Source organism: Aplidium turbinatum, chromosome 11 (assembly GCF_918807975.1).
Source record: "Aplidium turbinatum chromosome 11, kaAplTurb1.1, whole genome shotgun sequence".
In the NCBI taxonomy this organism is placed as follows: domain Eukaryota; kingdom Metazoa; phylum Chordata; class Ascidiacea; order Aplousobranchia; family Polyclinidae; genus Aplidium; species Aplidium turbinatum.
The window spans coordinates 19563484-19580342 of record NC_137482.1 but is presented as its reverse complement, the minus strand read 5'-3'; the positions used below and the strand labels follow the sequence as shown (position 1 = coordinate 19580342).

Below are 16859 nucleotides of genomic sequence, written 5' to 3'. Positions count from 1 at the left end.
TTGTTCATAGGTCAAATACGTATTTTGTCCTGATAGTTGTTCTGTTGAACGTAGCCGTAGTTATAAATAGTGCTATGTTGCGTACGGCATTTCAAAAATAAGATTCTTCAGTGCAATCATAAATACTCGTGAGGGATTTTCTCTCGTTTTATTTACGTCACAGTCTTTTTATGAAGTTCGCAGCAGATATCAGAGGAGCATTTTAGTTTTACGTTGATCAGGCAAAAAATAAGATGTGTCACCTTTTCATCTCTGCAAACAAAAGTTTCCGTTTTTATGCCGTTTCAATATCTATTAGTGTTTAAGCAACGTAAAACGAGCGATATGCAGGCTACCTGGATCGATGCGGCGGCACACGTAAAAGGCGATAAGTTTTTAAAATTGGGATCTGATCGATTTCAAAATTAGCTCTAATGTCCAGCTGCCCGCGTTTGTTTAAGGTTTTTCAAATCAGTTAAATGCTGAAGGTCGTTTCAACATGGCATAGTTTGAGAAAGATTCAGTCAGTTAACAGGAGCCTTAGAAACAGTTCTTTTGGTATCAAAATGATCGAAAACTCACGGAAAAAATTCACTCATGTCACTTCTCTGGATGATGTGTTCTCTGAAAGCAGCAAGAAACACTCAATTGAGAAGGTAGGTCTCATTGAAAATCCCAGTCTATTAGTACTTTCCGTCGTGTGGTAAGGGGTTATCAAACTGATGTGAGATTATTTTCTTTAGGCTACTCACCTCGTGTTAGCCTTCTCGTCCTGTGATGGCATTGACGATTCTATGGGATTTTTGCGCGGTCTTAACAACCTCTTTGCATATCCAGATATTTGTAAAAAAAATTACTTGCAGTGTATACTGTATAGGTACCTGGAGGCTTGCTAAAGTGGTTGTTCAAAAATCATCTTTGCTCAAAAAGATGCATGTGAATAGTAGAATACGTATTCTAACATACATCTGTGAAAAAAGTATAGGTATTCCGAAAGAGCTGAGTACTTTTTGTCAACGAATAAGTCGTCTAAAGATGCTCATTGTAGCCTACTCAAACGTAAGCTATTTTCAACCACACGTTTGTGGAAAAGCACCAATTTGATTCTTTTTAACGTTCATAAATATATAAAAGTTGTTCTTGCATTCCAGAAAATGTCGTTTGAATCAACATCAGCAACGTTTACTTTAAAGAACAAACAGTTATCCTTGCCAGCTCTCCTGTTCTCTATCTTCAAGGTAATGGTAAACATCCAATCTAATCGAAGCACATTTTTTATTATCTCTCTTGTCAAAGATAAAAATGCAATAGTTTTTCCATTTTTAATTTTCTTAACATATGACAGAAAAACGATCGACCTTGGCCGGCCTGCAAGCAATCTAGCATCAAAGAGGATAGGATTGCCAGCTAGCCAAGGTCAAATTCGTTGACTAATTTTTCAGACAACCTGACGAAGAATACTTAATTTCAATTGTGATCAATTAATTTACTTCAATTTATCTTGTTTTCATCAGAACGACAAAGCAAAGGTCATTGATGTTCAACAACTCGATGGCGAGTCAAATTTTCTCCTCCATTTCGAGTGCTATTCTGACGACATGTTGTCACAGATTTCGGAAAAGTTCAGCCAACATCCAGATGTAGAAAACTTTAGCTTAACATCTGGTAGCTAAAACTTTGTTTATTCCTTTTCAAGTAGCTTTGATTCTTGTAACTGTCTGTAGGAAGGGCCGGATTTAGCTGATGGGGGGCCGGGGCACTTTTAAATCGGGGGGCCCCCGTGCAAAAATAATTTTCGCGCTGTAGGCGCGAAAGCCCACCTCTACGTCTACAGTAGCATTAATCCAGTACTGCACAGCATTTTTCAGAAACTTCAAAGGCTGAAAGAAAGAAAAAATAACACAAAATCACATTTTTTCCACGTACGGAGGCCCTTCAAAAGTCGGGGGGCCCGGGGCACCTGCACCTTCTGCCCCCCCCCCCTAAATCCGGGCCTGTGTGTAGGCCTATGCAGTAAGCAGCTGTACAGTTGTAATTAAACCATCCATTTAACTTTTCATACTTAATCAAAAATATTGCACTCAAATTAATTAGATCATCAAGCAATTAATCCATTGAAGCCCTTTTTCTTGTCTAATCTCGTATTCATGGATTGCTTTCATAGTAGGCCTATATAGCAGCAACATTTTTTTCTTATAGATTTCTAGTTTTTTTTACAATAGCTGTATCTTTGCACAAAGTGTGTAGGTAGAAATTGAATCAAAAATAAACTCTGACAGTTCATAAATGTTTATGAAACATAATTTTTTTTTTTATTGTATTTGTGATGAACAAATGGCTTCTTCACTTGTTGCATTTTCTACACGATGACAGCAAACAAAGCAGATGTGAAGCAACGGTGTGGTCAAGAACGGATGTTTAATTTGATTCTTTGTAGATATTCCCCGAGCAAGGATATTGAGTGCGCGGACAATGTGGTTTCCGCATACGATCGCCGATCTTGATATTTGCGCTAAGAATGTGTTGATGTACGGAAGCGAGCTGGATGCTGATCATCCGGTATGAAACCTACCAAGACAGAAAATCAACCGTTTTTTTTATATTCATCGTCTGCAGCCGTTGAATTAAAGTAAAACACGGTTTATTTGGCATCTGGGGTGACAAGACCATTTTTTATACGTCGACTTAACGTTTGTAGACATCTTGTGTTCCCCAATGCTTCTTGCGTCGTTTATGAAAGGCACAGGATATAGGAAGATTTATTGATTAAATTCAGCAATGTTGTGCTTTTGCATTGCTGTGTTATCAAAAGGTACCGGATTTCGTATCACCAAACCATCCGTAAGCTATTTTGAAAGATTTTACCTGATCGATATAATTCATCTGCCAAAGCGTGAACTTGCGACTTTGGCCGAAGATGTCCTGTACGGTTAATCGGTTATGATTATCCTAAAATATGCCAGTAGGCTAATTAAAACATGCTTTTTATTAAACTGTGTTGCTTTCAGGGTTTCAAAGATGAAGCCTATCGCAAGAGAAGAAAGTTTTTCACGAATATTGCTCTCAATTATAAGCAGTAAGCGGAATTTTAATGAAAAGTTTCTCAATACCTAAATTTCTCCATGTAGGCTTTCAGCCTAACTTCTAAGCGCTTTTCAGATTTTTTTTCTGATTTAACTCTTCCAAGCATTGAACGAAAGTACGGTAGCCCAGTAGCCTTTAGGATAAAATAAAACTAATATAAAACAAAACTGAAAAATAAAAAGTCCAAAACAATAGTAGCATTTGTGAAAAGAGCAGATTTACCATTAGGCTATTTAGAACTCTTGTCATAAAACTAAAAGACTTGAATTTGCTTTTTCAGGATGAACTAAAATCCTAAATCGATTGTTTTATTTAACAATTCCGTGCAAACAATTCTTCTTATATTGCCAAATAATTCGTCTTCCTGTTTTCATTTGATTTGAAATTCTTTTTGTGTTGTAGTGGCGATCCTATTCCACACGTGGATTATACAAAAGAAGAAATAAAGACATGGTAAGTCATCACAAACCAATCCATGCATTCAAGAATTGAAGGTTCACATTTTATCTCGTTGTTGGTTTGTGATCAACAGTTAACTTGCTTGCTGCATCCTTAAAATTGAAAGTTGCATCCTTGCTGTATCCAATTTGCTGCACATTAAGTCATATTTACAGCTTGAATTTCAACATCGAATCCCAACATCCCGTTGGACACCTTAGTTTTCACTTCAAAATCGTAAGAACTAGGGAAGAATACTTTTTAATTTTGGCATGTTTTAACGTTCGCGTTTTGTCGCTTCTACCTTTTTCTCGACCTTTGCTATGTTGACGTGTATTGTTTTTGATAAGATGGTCAGAAATAAAAACAACTGAACTGAACTAATCTGCTACATGTCAGTTTCAAATATCGAATCTGTGTTTTTGCAAATTCACAGGGGTGAAGTTTACAACCGACTAACTGAGCTGTATCCAACATACGCTTGCAAACAATTTTTGCAAAATCTACCGTTACTTTCGTTGTATTGCAATTATTCTGAAGATACTGTTCCTCAGGTGAGTTGGTGCTTAAATACAACAAAAACACTTTTTCTCATTTTGCTGGCGTAAATAATTTTTTTCACAAGCTGCTGTAGACTATTGCAAAATATGTTGAATACTGAAATGGTCTTTGTTTTCTTTACTAAGTCATTGTTGAAAACGTGCCTTTCATTAAATACTAGAAGAATTTGTGACAGAAAAGTTTTGATAACGTTTTTACACGAGTCAATCAGCAAAATCCAAAATACTTGTTTAGTTGGAAACCGTCTCACAGTTTTTGCAAGAAAAAACAGGATTTAGGATTCGGCCTGTGGCTGGATTTTTAAGTCCGAGAGATTTTCTTGCTGGCCTAGCCTTCCGAGTTTTCAACTGCACTCAATACATAAGGTAAGAAACCAATTTTTGAAATATGTTTATTATAAAGCAAGATTTTTTTTCAAGTTAAAACTAAATAAAACTTTGGTAGAGTGTTTGCATTTTTGAACCATGGACAAGCAAAATAAACTAACCTTAGCGGGTTTAACATTATGTATTACATGAAAAACAAAATATATAACATAATGACTCAAACGTTTTCGACAAGTTTGTCTGCGTGTGTCCTCATCAGGAATTAAATCTGCATATTATAGATTTAATTCCTGAAGAGGACACACGTACGTGACGAAAACGTTTGAGCTAATACATTTTGTTTTGTATGTAATACATTATTATGTTAAAGTTGCTAAGGTTACTTTGTTTTGCTTGTCTATGGTTCAAAACTAAATAAAGTTTGGCAAGTTTCCAATAAACGAATTAAAAATAAAAAATTCTCACTTGTAATTTCTTGACAGGGCATTTTCTTCAGTAATTTTGTTTTTCAAGTAATAAATTAACTTTAATGAAATTACTATATTTAAGTAAAATCTGATTTTGTGATGGCCTAACAATTTTCTGAACAAACTTTTTTATTTGAAGCTAATGTAATCATTTGCTGCAGTAGGTTATCTACTGTACAACAGAGAAACTGCAATAAAAATAATAACGGAAATCAATTGAAATCAGGTAACTTTTCTTTTAACTCTTTTAGACACAGTAGTGATCCATTGTACACCCCTGAACCGGATGTCTGTCATGAACTTCTTGGTCACGTGCCTTTGCTTGCCGATTTGGAATTTGCTCAGTACAGTCAAGAAATCGGGTTAGCTTCTTTAGGAGCGTCTGATGATGACATCTCCAAGCTTGCTGCTGTAAGTTCAGTCGCAAACACACAAAAAGAACATTAGTTACTGTCATTGAATCATCAACAAAGATTTTCCTGGTGGCTCATTGAGGAAGCCATGACAGGCTCAATAAATTTGTCAGTGCCACTTGATGGCAATATATAAAAACAAGCAAATATTAAGATAAAAAAGGCATTGGATATACTTTTCAACACTTCAAATGTTTACTTGGTAATGAAGTGAGTGAATAGTGTATTTTAAAACTGTGTTCAACTTATTGAACATGTCATAAAATTTTAAAATTTAGCCGAAGTAAGATTTTTTTTATATTTGATATTTACTTTTTCAAAAGAGCATAGTGCATTGAAAAGCATCTTTCATTTAAAAAATTCTAAGTCTGTTTTAACGCTTAAATAACAGCAGTTTATGAAAACGAATTTGTTACGTTTGCAGTGTTATTTGTACACTGTGGAGTTTGGCTTGTGTAAAGAAAAAGGACAACTGAAAGCATATGGAGCCGGTTTGCTCTCTTCAATCAGTGAATTGAAGGTAAATGTATCTATACAAACTCAAAATTACTAAAGGTGTTTTGTAAACAGCGCTGCTACATCTATTTAAATTCACAGATACTGATCAATACTTTCTACATGTTTTCTACGAATGAATAAATTTCAATGATGATGTTATTGTGTCGAAATTGCAATTATCTTATGAACTGCAATCAAGTCATCTTACGATATACCTACTATTCAGCCAACCAACCAGTTCTTTTTACATTGATTTAACGTCTACAGTCGTTAAATCAATGTGGAAACAACGGATTTCTAGCTGGGAACAACTCCCATGATATCGCAGCAAGCAAACACTTTATGCTTTTCGGCAGTGAGCGCTCAGAGCCTCAAACTTGTGCTGATAGCCGGAAAGATTGTTCCGATTTTGCTCAATGACTGACTGACTGCCGTTTGTGAGATGGAGTTATTTTGGAAAGAAATTAACAATTTTCTTTTCATAAATGTAGAAAAATAGGAATTCAAAAACTAAGTTAAACCAAATCCTTGTTTAGCACGCTTTGACCACACCTGAAAAAGTAATCAAGTTTGATCCAGTACGAGCCAGTACACAAGAATTTTATGTGACAACTTTCCAACCTGTCTACTTCGTATCGGAGAGTTTTGAAGAAGCCCAGAAAGACATGAGGTAATTGTTCATTGACATTGCGGATAAGACGTTACCTTTCTAATAATGCAAACCTGGTTCGACACCCGGCAAGCTGGTTGTTGATAAACACCGCTCACATCTACCCAGGGTGTAATTGATTGAGTACACGTAATTGCTGAAGAAAAGGCGGCCGAGAGAAAGGAACTCCTCTCATTATGGTGCCAAAGGATTACTATGAGGAAAACCTTATTTTCTTATTTCCCGAAGCTCAGTTACTAAATATGGGACCACTTGCATTTTTAGATCAAAACATCTTTGTCCAATATTTCCACTGATAAAATGTGTAGGTACAATAGATTTTAATTAGAGGCTGTAATGCTGATGTAGCATCATTTTCCCATCAGAGAAAATTACTTTTATCGACAATGTGAATTTTATAAACTTAGAAGATCCGGAGTGGTTTTTGTATAGATCCTGTCCTGCGAGTGAACGCGTCTTTCAAAAATAAGGCATGAATGAGCAAAAGCAAAAAAAATAAAGTAAAATTGAAAAGTTTTGAGCAGTTGACACTTTCGATTGGACTTGGTGTCCATTTCAGGCGCAAGATTTAAAAAAAAAAGTATCCTCATTTGCTTTATTGCAACTGTCTTGACCTTTGTAGAGAACTTATCTGATACAACAGGATTTCTGTTTTTGAAATGGCAGGCTATGTGATGGCTATGTTAAAGGCATACTAAATAAAATTTTCAAACGGAAATTAAGCATTAAAATGCGTAAACTGAACATTCAAAAATACATTTCAAAAAAATTGCCAAAAAAAAATTTGTTTTCAATGGCACTGGCAAGGCTCAAAGTCCAATGTTTCAATTTTTAATTTTTTCAAAATGACCAAAAAGTGGAAACATTGCTCGAGAATACGTCACTATCGACAGCAATAACTAAAGCTACGCTACCACATTGTAATGTACTAGCACGTGTGCAGTGAAGCACGACACAGCATACATCTGATGTTTTAACATCAGATTTGATGTTTTGAGCAAATTGTCTGATGTTTTGATGTTAAAATCTGATGTTTTGATGTACATACATAAATAGCCTACAGTTAAATCGCCCGCAGTAACAACTATTGCTCGATCAGCTGATTACTAGTCTATAGTGACGTAGACTGTACAGTCGTACGCTTCGCTGCTCACGCCCATTCCCGTTTTGAAAGCTCTGACAAAAGCACGCGCGGAATGCTGATCAGACCGCAATTGGTCAAAATTTTATTGAAAATCGTTTTATGGTAGCATGTCAAACACAAAGAACGTTTACAATCGCCAAGTCAGGTTTTTCCTTTAGTATCCCTTTAAGAAAATATTTTGTCAACTCTTTTTGTATTTTAAAGTGAGTCAGTTGCAAACCTGATGACCGTGAGAAGTAATTCAGAAATATGAAAAAAAATCATTATTTAGGCTTAGAAACATCATCATTTCAAACTTTTTTGTTGAACTTTTATGAAGTCACTTTCGTGTTGCCAATAGTTTTTTTAATGAATGGTTTTATAATTGATTCACTGAACTTGCAAGGTTTTGGATAACTGCTTCATAATTGTGGAACTCTTTCTTGTTGGGCATCTTGAGGGGCATTTCTTGTTAAATTTGTACTAAATTACGTTTGTTTTATGTTGTTTTGTGGTTTTTCCTAATTTTTCTATTTTATTTTCAGAAATTTCGTGAAAAACATCAAACGGCCATTTTCAGTCCGATATGACCCATTGACCAACTCCATACACGTCATAGACAGCTTATCATCTCTCCAATCAACAGTGAGATCTCTATCACGTGATGTGAACTTAATATCCAATGCTTTGCAGCAAATCCTCACAAAATGATGTAAAAAAAAAGTTTTCGCGCAATATTGTTGGGCAGATAGCTCCATAACAAATCTCTTTTCTTCTTTTATATGTTATTTTCTTCGCTTTTAGATTTGCTTTTTCATATAGCATTGCTTTTCATTTGTACAGATTTCTATTCATATTTTTATCCTCCGCAAAGCTTTTTGAGATAAAAAGATGGCTGCATCTATGAAGATTTTACTTTGTAAAATAGTGAACTATTATTTTTGTTTTTTCATTTATTGCTTCATTAGTTGTGTATAGCAGACATAAACGCAATGTTTCAACGGTATTACACGCATGTTGCTTTCGTTTGCTTTATCTAACTTGTGAAGGATAAAAAGACTAAAAACGTACTCATATATGCCATCATAAGACTACTGTCAGTGGGAGTATTGATAAATTCTATGCGGTTGATATAAACGAAATTTAATCCCAAACAAACTCAAGGAAAAGGAACTTTTTTCGAAACATATTTTTCTCAGCACTCCCACAGTTAGGTTTATGAAAAGAGTCTTCAAGTTTTTAAAATTTACCGTATCATCAGTAGGCTTACATGAAACAACGTTTAAAACTTTAGGATTTTTTCAAACGGAATCTGTGGACCGCGTCTGACTTTGCCTTGATAATGTGTTTCTGATACCGTAAAGATTTCTTTTGTTGCGAAGTTTTAAACCCAGTGGACAAAATTTATCGTTTTTACATCGAACTTAAAAGTAACGCTTGCTGACTCAGAAGCCACAGAAATGCAGCGACGTTTTGTGATAGCTACACCAAAAGATGTGGATTTTTTTTTGCACCGTTGTTTATTTAGTTGTGTGCGACTGCAAATAAAAACTTAAAACCAAATAATGTGTCTATGTGTGACCACTTGATTACAAAATTATTTTGTGTCACTTGCACTGAGATGTTTAGTGGCTTCCTGTAGGAAACGATGGACAAAGCGAAGAATTGTGATCAAAAGAACTAATCGGTACAACCACAAGTTATGTGTGGTAAAAAATCCGAAACAGATGAAATGAACTCATCGAAGTAAAGTAATAAAACACGACGAATGTACTGGGGCAGAATGAAACTATCTAGCCTATGAGAGACAATGTGAACACCTTTATTATCGTTGCCTGTCATGATTTTAGATTTGGTAGCGCTGCTTATACGTATTGGTGCTGTATGTATTGCATATAGGCCTACAATTGGCTCTAAAAATTTTGAAAATTTTTTTTTCCATAAGGCTAATATTTGTAGGTTCAACAATATACCTATCAAAAATTTTTTTTAGCTTAATTAGAGTCCAACTTTGTCAAAAAACGATTAGGTTGCTAGAATATTTCATATAAGAAATACTAACAATGAATAAATAGATAATTGCAATATGATGATAATGATGTTCGCTGGTCGTTTACATACGTACCTTTCATATGATTTACAACTTAAAACAACGTAGCCTAGCTACTACATAAAAGATCATTTGATAGCCTTATTGAAAAAGTAAGCAAAGCACAATAACAGTTTCCCATTACCTCAAATGTGTGGGACAGATACGCTAAGACAGTTAGACAAATTTTGAAAGAGTAGCTACATTTAACCGTAGTTGAAACTTGCAGTGCTTACATGTAACGTAGCCGGGCAAATGGTTTATGCTGACCAAATTGCTTTTCACAAAGGCGATGTTCAATTGTTCATGCTTCGTTCAGGTGTTCTGCTTAGCTCTAACTTTCTGGGATTGCCCTTTCCTTCTTTGTATCCTTTCTTCAGCAACGTAGGTTACAAACCACCACTTAAACTCACATTTAAATTATAACAGAATTTAGGCATTCTAATTTTAAAAATTTCTTATCATTTTTCCTACTTCAATCTTGATTTTTTTCCCTTAATTTTGTTTTGGGGTTTTTAACTTTTGGGTTTTCAACCAAATTTTAGTTTTCCTGTCGGTCTTTTCAATAGCAATAAACAACCGATGATGCTCATATACCTACACAATTATAAATTATTTTGATGCAATGCAGCATGTATGGGTTGCATTATGCTGGAACGAGAAAGCTGGGTTAGCCTACTTCTTCTTTTATTGTCGCACTTGATTCCAAGCATTGACTGCCTCGTGTATGAAAAGTTTCCAGGATTCTCTGTTGTTTGCTTTGTGTATTAGGTGTATGTTGGTGTTAGTTTTGTCGGTTTGTTGGTTTAAGTATGTTAATCTTTGTCTGCCTTGGGCACGCTTCCCTTCAATTTTGCCTGTGAGAGAGAGATGTTCTAACTTTCCTTTTCGCAGTACGTGTCCTAAAAATTGAAGTTGTTTTTCTTTGATATTTTTTAGAAGATTGTTTGTTTGTTTGACTTGATTTAAAACAGTTTAGTTGCTTTTTCTGTCAGTCCAGGAAATCCTCTGCATTTTTCGGAATGCCCACATTTCAAACCCATTTATTCTTTTATTAATTGATTTGGTAATTGTCCAGGTTTCTGAATTATATTTAAAAATTGGATAAATGTAGCACTTCAATACTCTGAATCTGGTTGCGAAAGATATGTTCTTGTTGCATAATATTGTTTTCATTTGCTGGAAAGAGGCTTTTGCTTGAGCAATACGTATATTGAACTCTTTATCATCTTTGGCGTCCCAGTTTATTGTTGTTCCAAGATATCGAAAGCTTTTTACTTGTTTTATAGTTGTTCCGTTCATTTTAATTTGACAAATTGGAATTTCATTTTCTTTTTTCTTTGTGATTACCATCGTTTCCGTTTTCTTTTCATTCATTTCCATTCCAAATTCTTTACTTCTTTCATTTACTTTGTTCAACAAATTTTGTAGTTTTGCTTCCGAATCAGCCACCAAGACAGTGTCATCAGCATACCTCAGGTTATTAAAGTTACTTCCCCCAACATTTACGCCAGCTTCATCATCAAGACATCGGAGAATGATCTCACTGTATAATGAAAAAAGGCTTGGAGAGAGCACGCATCCCTGTCTAACTCCTCTCTTGATGGATATCCAATCGCTGATATTGTGATTTATCTTTATTGCTGCAATTTGATCAAAGTAAAGGTTTTGAATAATACGTAGATCCTTGTCATCAATTCCAATGTTATCTAGCATCTCCAGTAATTTGGTATGTTTTACTCGGTCGAAAGCTTTCTTATAATCAATGAATGCGATGTACAGATCTTTCTTCATTTCAATTGATCTTTGAGCGATATTTTTTAATACAAATACAGCATTTCTTGTGCCGCGGTCTGGCATGAATCCGTACTGTTCTTCAGCAATTTCATCGTTGATTTTGTTCTTGATCCGGTTCATGACAATGCGTAGTTAAATTTTTGTAATATGTGATGTCAAGCTGATTGTGCGGTGATTTTCACATTCCTTTGCTCCCGGTTTTTTAGGTAATGCGATAAAAATTGATTTGTTCATGTCGGTAGGCACTACTACTAACTTCTTATTTGCAAAAATAAGTTATTTGGAACAAATTTAGGCTATTGCAAACAAAAATTTTATTGTTTATCGTTTTACAACAAGTTGGAGTTTACGTTTTTTTTTAGCGATTCCGGACACATCAAAATCCCTCCGACTCCAACTCTACAGCTCCCCCATAAACATTGGTCGTGAAAAACACGTAAAATTCTGAGGAAACTCGTGTAATACACGTATATTTCTCGCGTTTTTACGAGCCAATGTTTATGGGGTCTGGTCATTAAGCTTCTGGTTATCGACCATTTGTCAAGATTGTCAAGATTGCCAAATTGTCAAGAATTGGACAATACTCAATTAGCTTGGATCCAAAGCCCATTTGCAATATAAAAACAAAGCAACCTACCGAGCAACCCTTTCTTAAATCTCAGGAAAAACTCGCTGATCTATGTTCTGACTAAGTTGCGGTTCGAATTTTCTGGAAATAAACTTCACACTTTTTGACTTAACGTTAGAGTGAAATATTCATTTCACTCAGCAGTGAACGAACTCCTTCCGTTAGTATCCACCGTGCGAGTCAGCGTTGACAGCAATCAAAACAAAATATCGTTCCAGTCCATGTAACATTGAAACTGAGACCAGCATTAATAAACATTGAGATACGGCTGGGCTTGCTTTGTGGCAGAAAGCAGTCGTACCCATCACACTGAATAAATGTGTTTGCTTTTTTGTTTTGTTTCCAGTAAAGATTCAAAAATCAAACCAGTACCGTAGTGTAGCCTACGTGTAAAGAATTAGCCTACGTAGGCTTCGATTCCCGATAGCTTGTTTTTAGTTTTCATTCAAATTAAGCCTCTCAATAAATATCACAAATGTATACTTTGCACTGTTCATCATTTTAATGTTGAGGGGTCACGAAAATTTTTAAGAGATTAAAAGCTGCCTTGAGCAAAAAAATTGGGAAGCCCTGCTGTTCTACAAGTATGCAACAGTGCTTCGATTAAGCTCTCGAAGAAGCTTTTCCAGGCCGAGAATAAAGATCAAATCAACCAATCAATGTAATCGCTAAAAATGACCTGTAGAAATTACAATATGACATTTTTTGTGACGGCAATATAGGGCTACCATGTGTCCTCTTTTAAGAGGATTTGTCCTCTTTTTTGAAGAAAAATAAATTGTCTTTCGAGGACACCCAAAACTGCTCAAATGTCCTCTTTTTTACATTTTCAGTTTTCTTGCTCATATTTTCAACAGGATTTCATTGTTATGTGATTTTTTCGCGATTTTCAACCATTTCTGTACCAATAGCCTACAATATTCTGATTTATAGATTTTCAAAAAAACATTGACGTAATATTTGATCTGCTGTTCTAAACCATCTTAGACGTTCATTGAAACATAGGCTACTACATTGCTTTGCGATTGTCTTAAAAGTCAAATAATGGTCAGCGATGAATACGAGTGGAACTGCAAATCCACTTTTGAGGAAATTTCCTCATTTGAGGAGATCTGATCAACCAATTTATGAAAATGAAAAATTGGACAAATTAAAAAATAAGAAAATAAAAAATGGAATAAATCACAAAGAAATGAAACAGTAAAAAACGCAAAAACTTGCAAAAGAGTTTGACATATTTACACTTTAAAGGTTCTCACACTTTTACAATAAACTATTATTTTACCCAGATCTATTTTGTATTGATTCAGCGCTTGTAAACGTTGCTGATTACCAACTTAATAGTTTGGCTAATTCGTCAAGTGAAGCAAATCGAAAAAATAATCCAAGTGCACTATGCATGACATACAGACAGCCTACTTTAAAATAAATCGTGGCATGGGTAGGCTAGCTACTTATAAGTAGGCCTACAACTTATGTGAGTGCAAAATTAATGTAGAATGACTTTAATCTATGATGTAGCCACAATGGTAGGCCTACAAGGAAAGAAACAGCCTTTTAGTTGAATCTGTCCTTAGCATCTCATTCTTCTTCTTTCGTTTGAGACCAGATCAAATCAAATTTCAGGGCAGGTGATGGAGAGCCAGGTGAGTGTAGCTTCGTCCAGCGTTGCTATACCATGCGTTCCATTTGGTGCCTTATAGATCGGACATTCGAGAACGACATGGTCAGCAGTTTGTTCCTCCGCGCCGCATTCGCAGGCCGGTGAGGGAGCCAAACCCCACTTGTGCATGTTGGAATGGAAGCGACCGACTCCGGTTCGGATTCTGTTGAGCTTGACCCAAGTCGGCCGAGGCAGGTCCATACCAGGGGGGCGCGCCACCGGGTGAGGTATAAAACGATGTAGTTTCGTGTCGGTGGCACACCACGCTGCATTCCAATTGTCTTCCATGAAGTGTGCTGCGCTGATGGCATGATCGCTGAATGGATGTAGTAATTCAACAGCAGCTGGCACAAAGGGGTGTCTTGACTTTAATTGCCGGGGAGATTCCTGAGGTGGGATGTTGAGTTTTGCATGAAGCAAGTGGTTAGGATCTCCCGCCCGGCGAGCCAGGTGTATAAGGGCTCCCTTTCGGCGAAGCTCAGCAGGTTGGATGCCTGCGAGGATTGGTAAATAATCTGTTGGAGTTGGGCGCAGGCATCCAGTTACAGTTCGCAATGCGTCGTTGATTGAGCTGTCGATGAGACGGGTGTGGGCACTGCGGCACCAGGCAGGGGCGCAGCATTCAGCAGTGGAGTGGACCAACGCCAGGGTTGCAGTGCGCAAGATGTCAGCACCTGCACCCCAAGTTGTGCCTGCCAAACGTCTCAGCAGGGCGACGCGAGATGTCAGCTTTTTGCGTAGTGACTGTAAATGGTGACCGTATGTGAGTGACCTGTCAAGTGTAACCCCAAGGTATGTAGGTTCTGGGCAGGGCGGCAAAATTTTGCCGTTAACGGTCACTGTCAGGTCACGTTTTGCCTCCCTGTTGTTGAGATGGAAGGCTGCCGTCACAGTTTTACTTTCGCTGAGCTTCAGTTTCCATTGGTGAAGGTATCCAGATATGGTCGTCATGTCTTGGCTCAACGTCATTTCTAATGATTGCCAGTCTTTCGCAGAGTGCAAGATGGCCAAGTCATCAGCATATGCATATTTGTCAGATATTGTTGATGGTAGGTCATGCATATAGACATTGAAAAGGAGGGGAGCCAAGACTGATCCCTGTGGGACACCGTTTTTGAGTCGCCGCAGTCTACTTGGCTTTCCGCTTCCGGTGGTAAGGATAAAACTCCTGTTGTGGATGAGTTCCATGATCATTTTGACCATGTGCCTGTCAAGGAGTAGGCGGAGTAGTTTGTAGACTAGGCCACGGTGCCAAACAGTGTCATAGGCTGCTGTTAGGTCGATAAAGACAGCCCCCGCTTTCTTTTTTGCCGAGAAACTCTCCTCAATATCCTAAGTTAGTAGTGTGACTTGGTCTACAGTTGACCTCCCGTGTCGGAATCCAGCTTGTTCTTTGGGAAGCAGTGGGTCAATTATTGGTTCGACACGAGCGTAGATCAGTCTCTCAAGGATCTTGAAAGGGATGCAGAGCAAGGAGATGGGGCGATAGCTCTTTGCATCGTCTAGTGGTTTGTTTGGCTTAGGGATCGCGACGACCAGAGATCTTCTCCATACTTTAGGAATCTTGAGGCGGCGCAGGCAGGACGACAGGAAATCGCATAACCAGGACTTTAGAACATAACCAGCGTGCATGATAAGACAGCATCTCATTAACAGCTGTATACAACTTCAATTATATTTCGTGCAAGTAATTTTATGATTTCGAGCTGATCCGTTTTTTCTGAAAAAAGTTAAGGCATGGCTATGATGGCTACCTGCAGACACTGCCTGATTTGTCACATCAAATTTTCATTTTGTCACACAAATCTAACAAATCGGCTTTCGAGAAACAAATAAAGTTGTCTGTTTTTTTGTTGTAACTTTTGCTGCATAGCCTACGTCTATAATTATCAAAAAGGATGTAAAAAATTCTTCATACGTAACATTCTACTTGTATTTTACTCGCTGGCGAAACGTGTCCTCTTTTTAGGCGATAAAAATATGGTAGGCCTAGGCAATATGTCTTGGCAAATTTAAATCACTGGTGTCTTCATCAACTTCCACTAAAACATTCATTTCGTTAAACTTTTCCACAGTACTAGCCATAATTGAGGCATTATCAGTAACAATGGCCAAAATCTGCTGTTTTTTTAGATCGAATTCTTTGAGAACAGTTTCAAGTGTGTGCCGCAGAAATTCACTGCTGTGCTGTGCTTGGGTATCACGCACTGCCAACGTTCGGATGTCTAGCATGTTTTTGGAATTTACGAACTGTACATTTATGACTAAGTAGTGAACTCTGAGCCTTGTGCAGCCATCCATTTTGAGGAAGACAAATTTGTCACTTAGCTCTTCTTTCAATGCATTTTTTTGATCTGTCGCTGCTGTTAAAGCCATCTTTCTAATTTCGTGCCTCTCCAAAGACACTCCCAGTTTTTCACCGAGTTTTCCACTCAATCCTTGAAATCCTTTTGAAGAAAAGAAAGTTAGTGGAATCCCATTTTCTACTACTATATCAATGAGATGCTGCTTAAATTTATCCTTCGTCATTGACACAGTAACTTTTTGGTTCTGAAAAATTTTTTCAATCGTTTCTCTTGGTTTTTTGCTATCTTTTGTGGATTGATTTGCATACCCTGCACATTTATTTTCACGGTCCTGGTCATCTACTTCCTTGTAAACTGCTGGATAATTTCGTTCCAGATGTCTTTTGAAGTTGAAGTTTTTTTACCGATTTTGGCATTGCAAATGCCTTCATTTACTTCCACTTGACAAACAAAATCTTCAGTAGTATCAGATTTTGAGAAATATTTGAAGACTGTAGATTTCTTTATTTTAGACATTTTGAATTTAAGTTTGTTACTAAGATTTCTGAAAAAAGTGTCGGGTTAGGCTCAGTTGGATTAGGATTAAGATTAAACTACTTATAACAACTCATTCTAGGCCAGATCAAATCTGGAACAAAACACCTCATAAATCTTTTGTAACCATACTGCCAACTCTTCTCTGTAATGCATAAGCATGTTGTTAACATTTCACAATGATTCAAAGAAGAGCACATGGCAGAATTATCAGTCACAAGATGGACCTAGAGGGCAAAACAAATTTAATTTTGTAAAGGGAAAAGACACTAAATTACTAACT

The 16859-nt window shown here is 36.8% G+C and overlaps 1 protein-coding gene across 1 annotated transcript; it reads left to right on the top strand.

Moving 5' to 3' along the window:
* The first annotated feature begins 498 nt into the window (after positions 1 to 498).
* LOC145779359 (tryptophan 5-hydroxylase 1-like) lies at positions 499 to 9104 on the top strand. Its single transcript, XM_082590922.1, has 12 exons — positions 499 to 635; positions 1131 to 1217; positions 1494 to 1644; positions 2417 to 2538; positions 2988 to 3055; positions 3466 to 3516; positions 3938 to 4055; positions 4297 to 4427; positions 5107 to 5266; positions 5693 to 5788; positions 6303 to 6436; positions 8105 to 9104. The coding sequence occupies exons 1-12, from the start codon at positions 546 to 548 to the stop codon at positions 8268 to 8270; spliced, it is 1374 nt and encodes a 457-aa protein (XP_082447048.1). The 5' UTR covers positions 499 to 545; the 3' UTR covers positions 8271 to 9104.
* The last annotated feature ends 7755 nt before the right edge of the window (positions 9105 to 16859 follow it).

Excerpts from the sequence above, each read along its gene's own strand:
- LOC145779359 (XM_082590922.1), top strand. The coding sequence starts at position 546 with ATGATCGAAAACTCACGGAAAAAATTCACTCATGTCACTTCTCTGGAT. Across the intron at positions 1,218-1,493 it reads TCCTGTTCTCTATCTTCAAG|AACGACAAAGCAAAGGTCAT; the intron begins GTAATGGTAAAC and ends TGTTTTCATCAG. Across the intron at positions 5,789-6,302 it reads CTTCAATCAGTGAATTGAAG|CACGCTTTGACCACACCTGA; the intron begins GTAAATGTATCT and ends ATCCTTGTTTAG.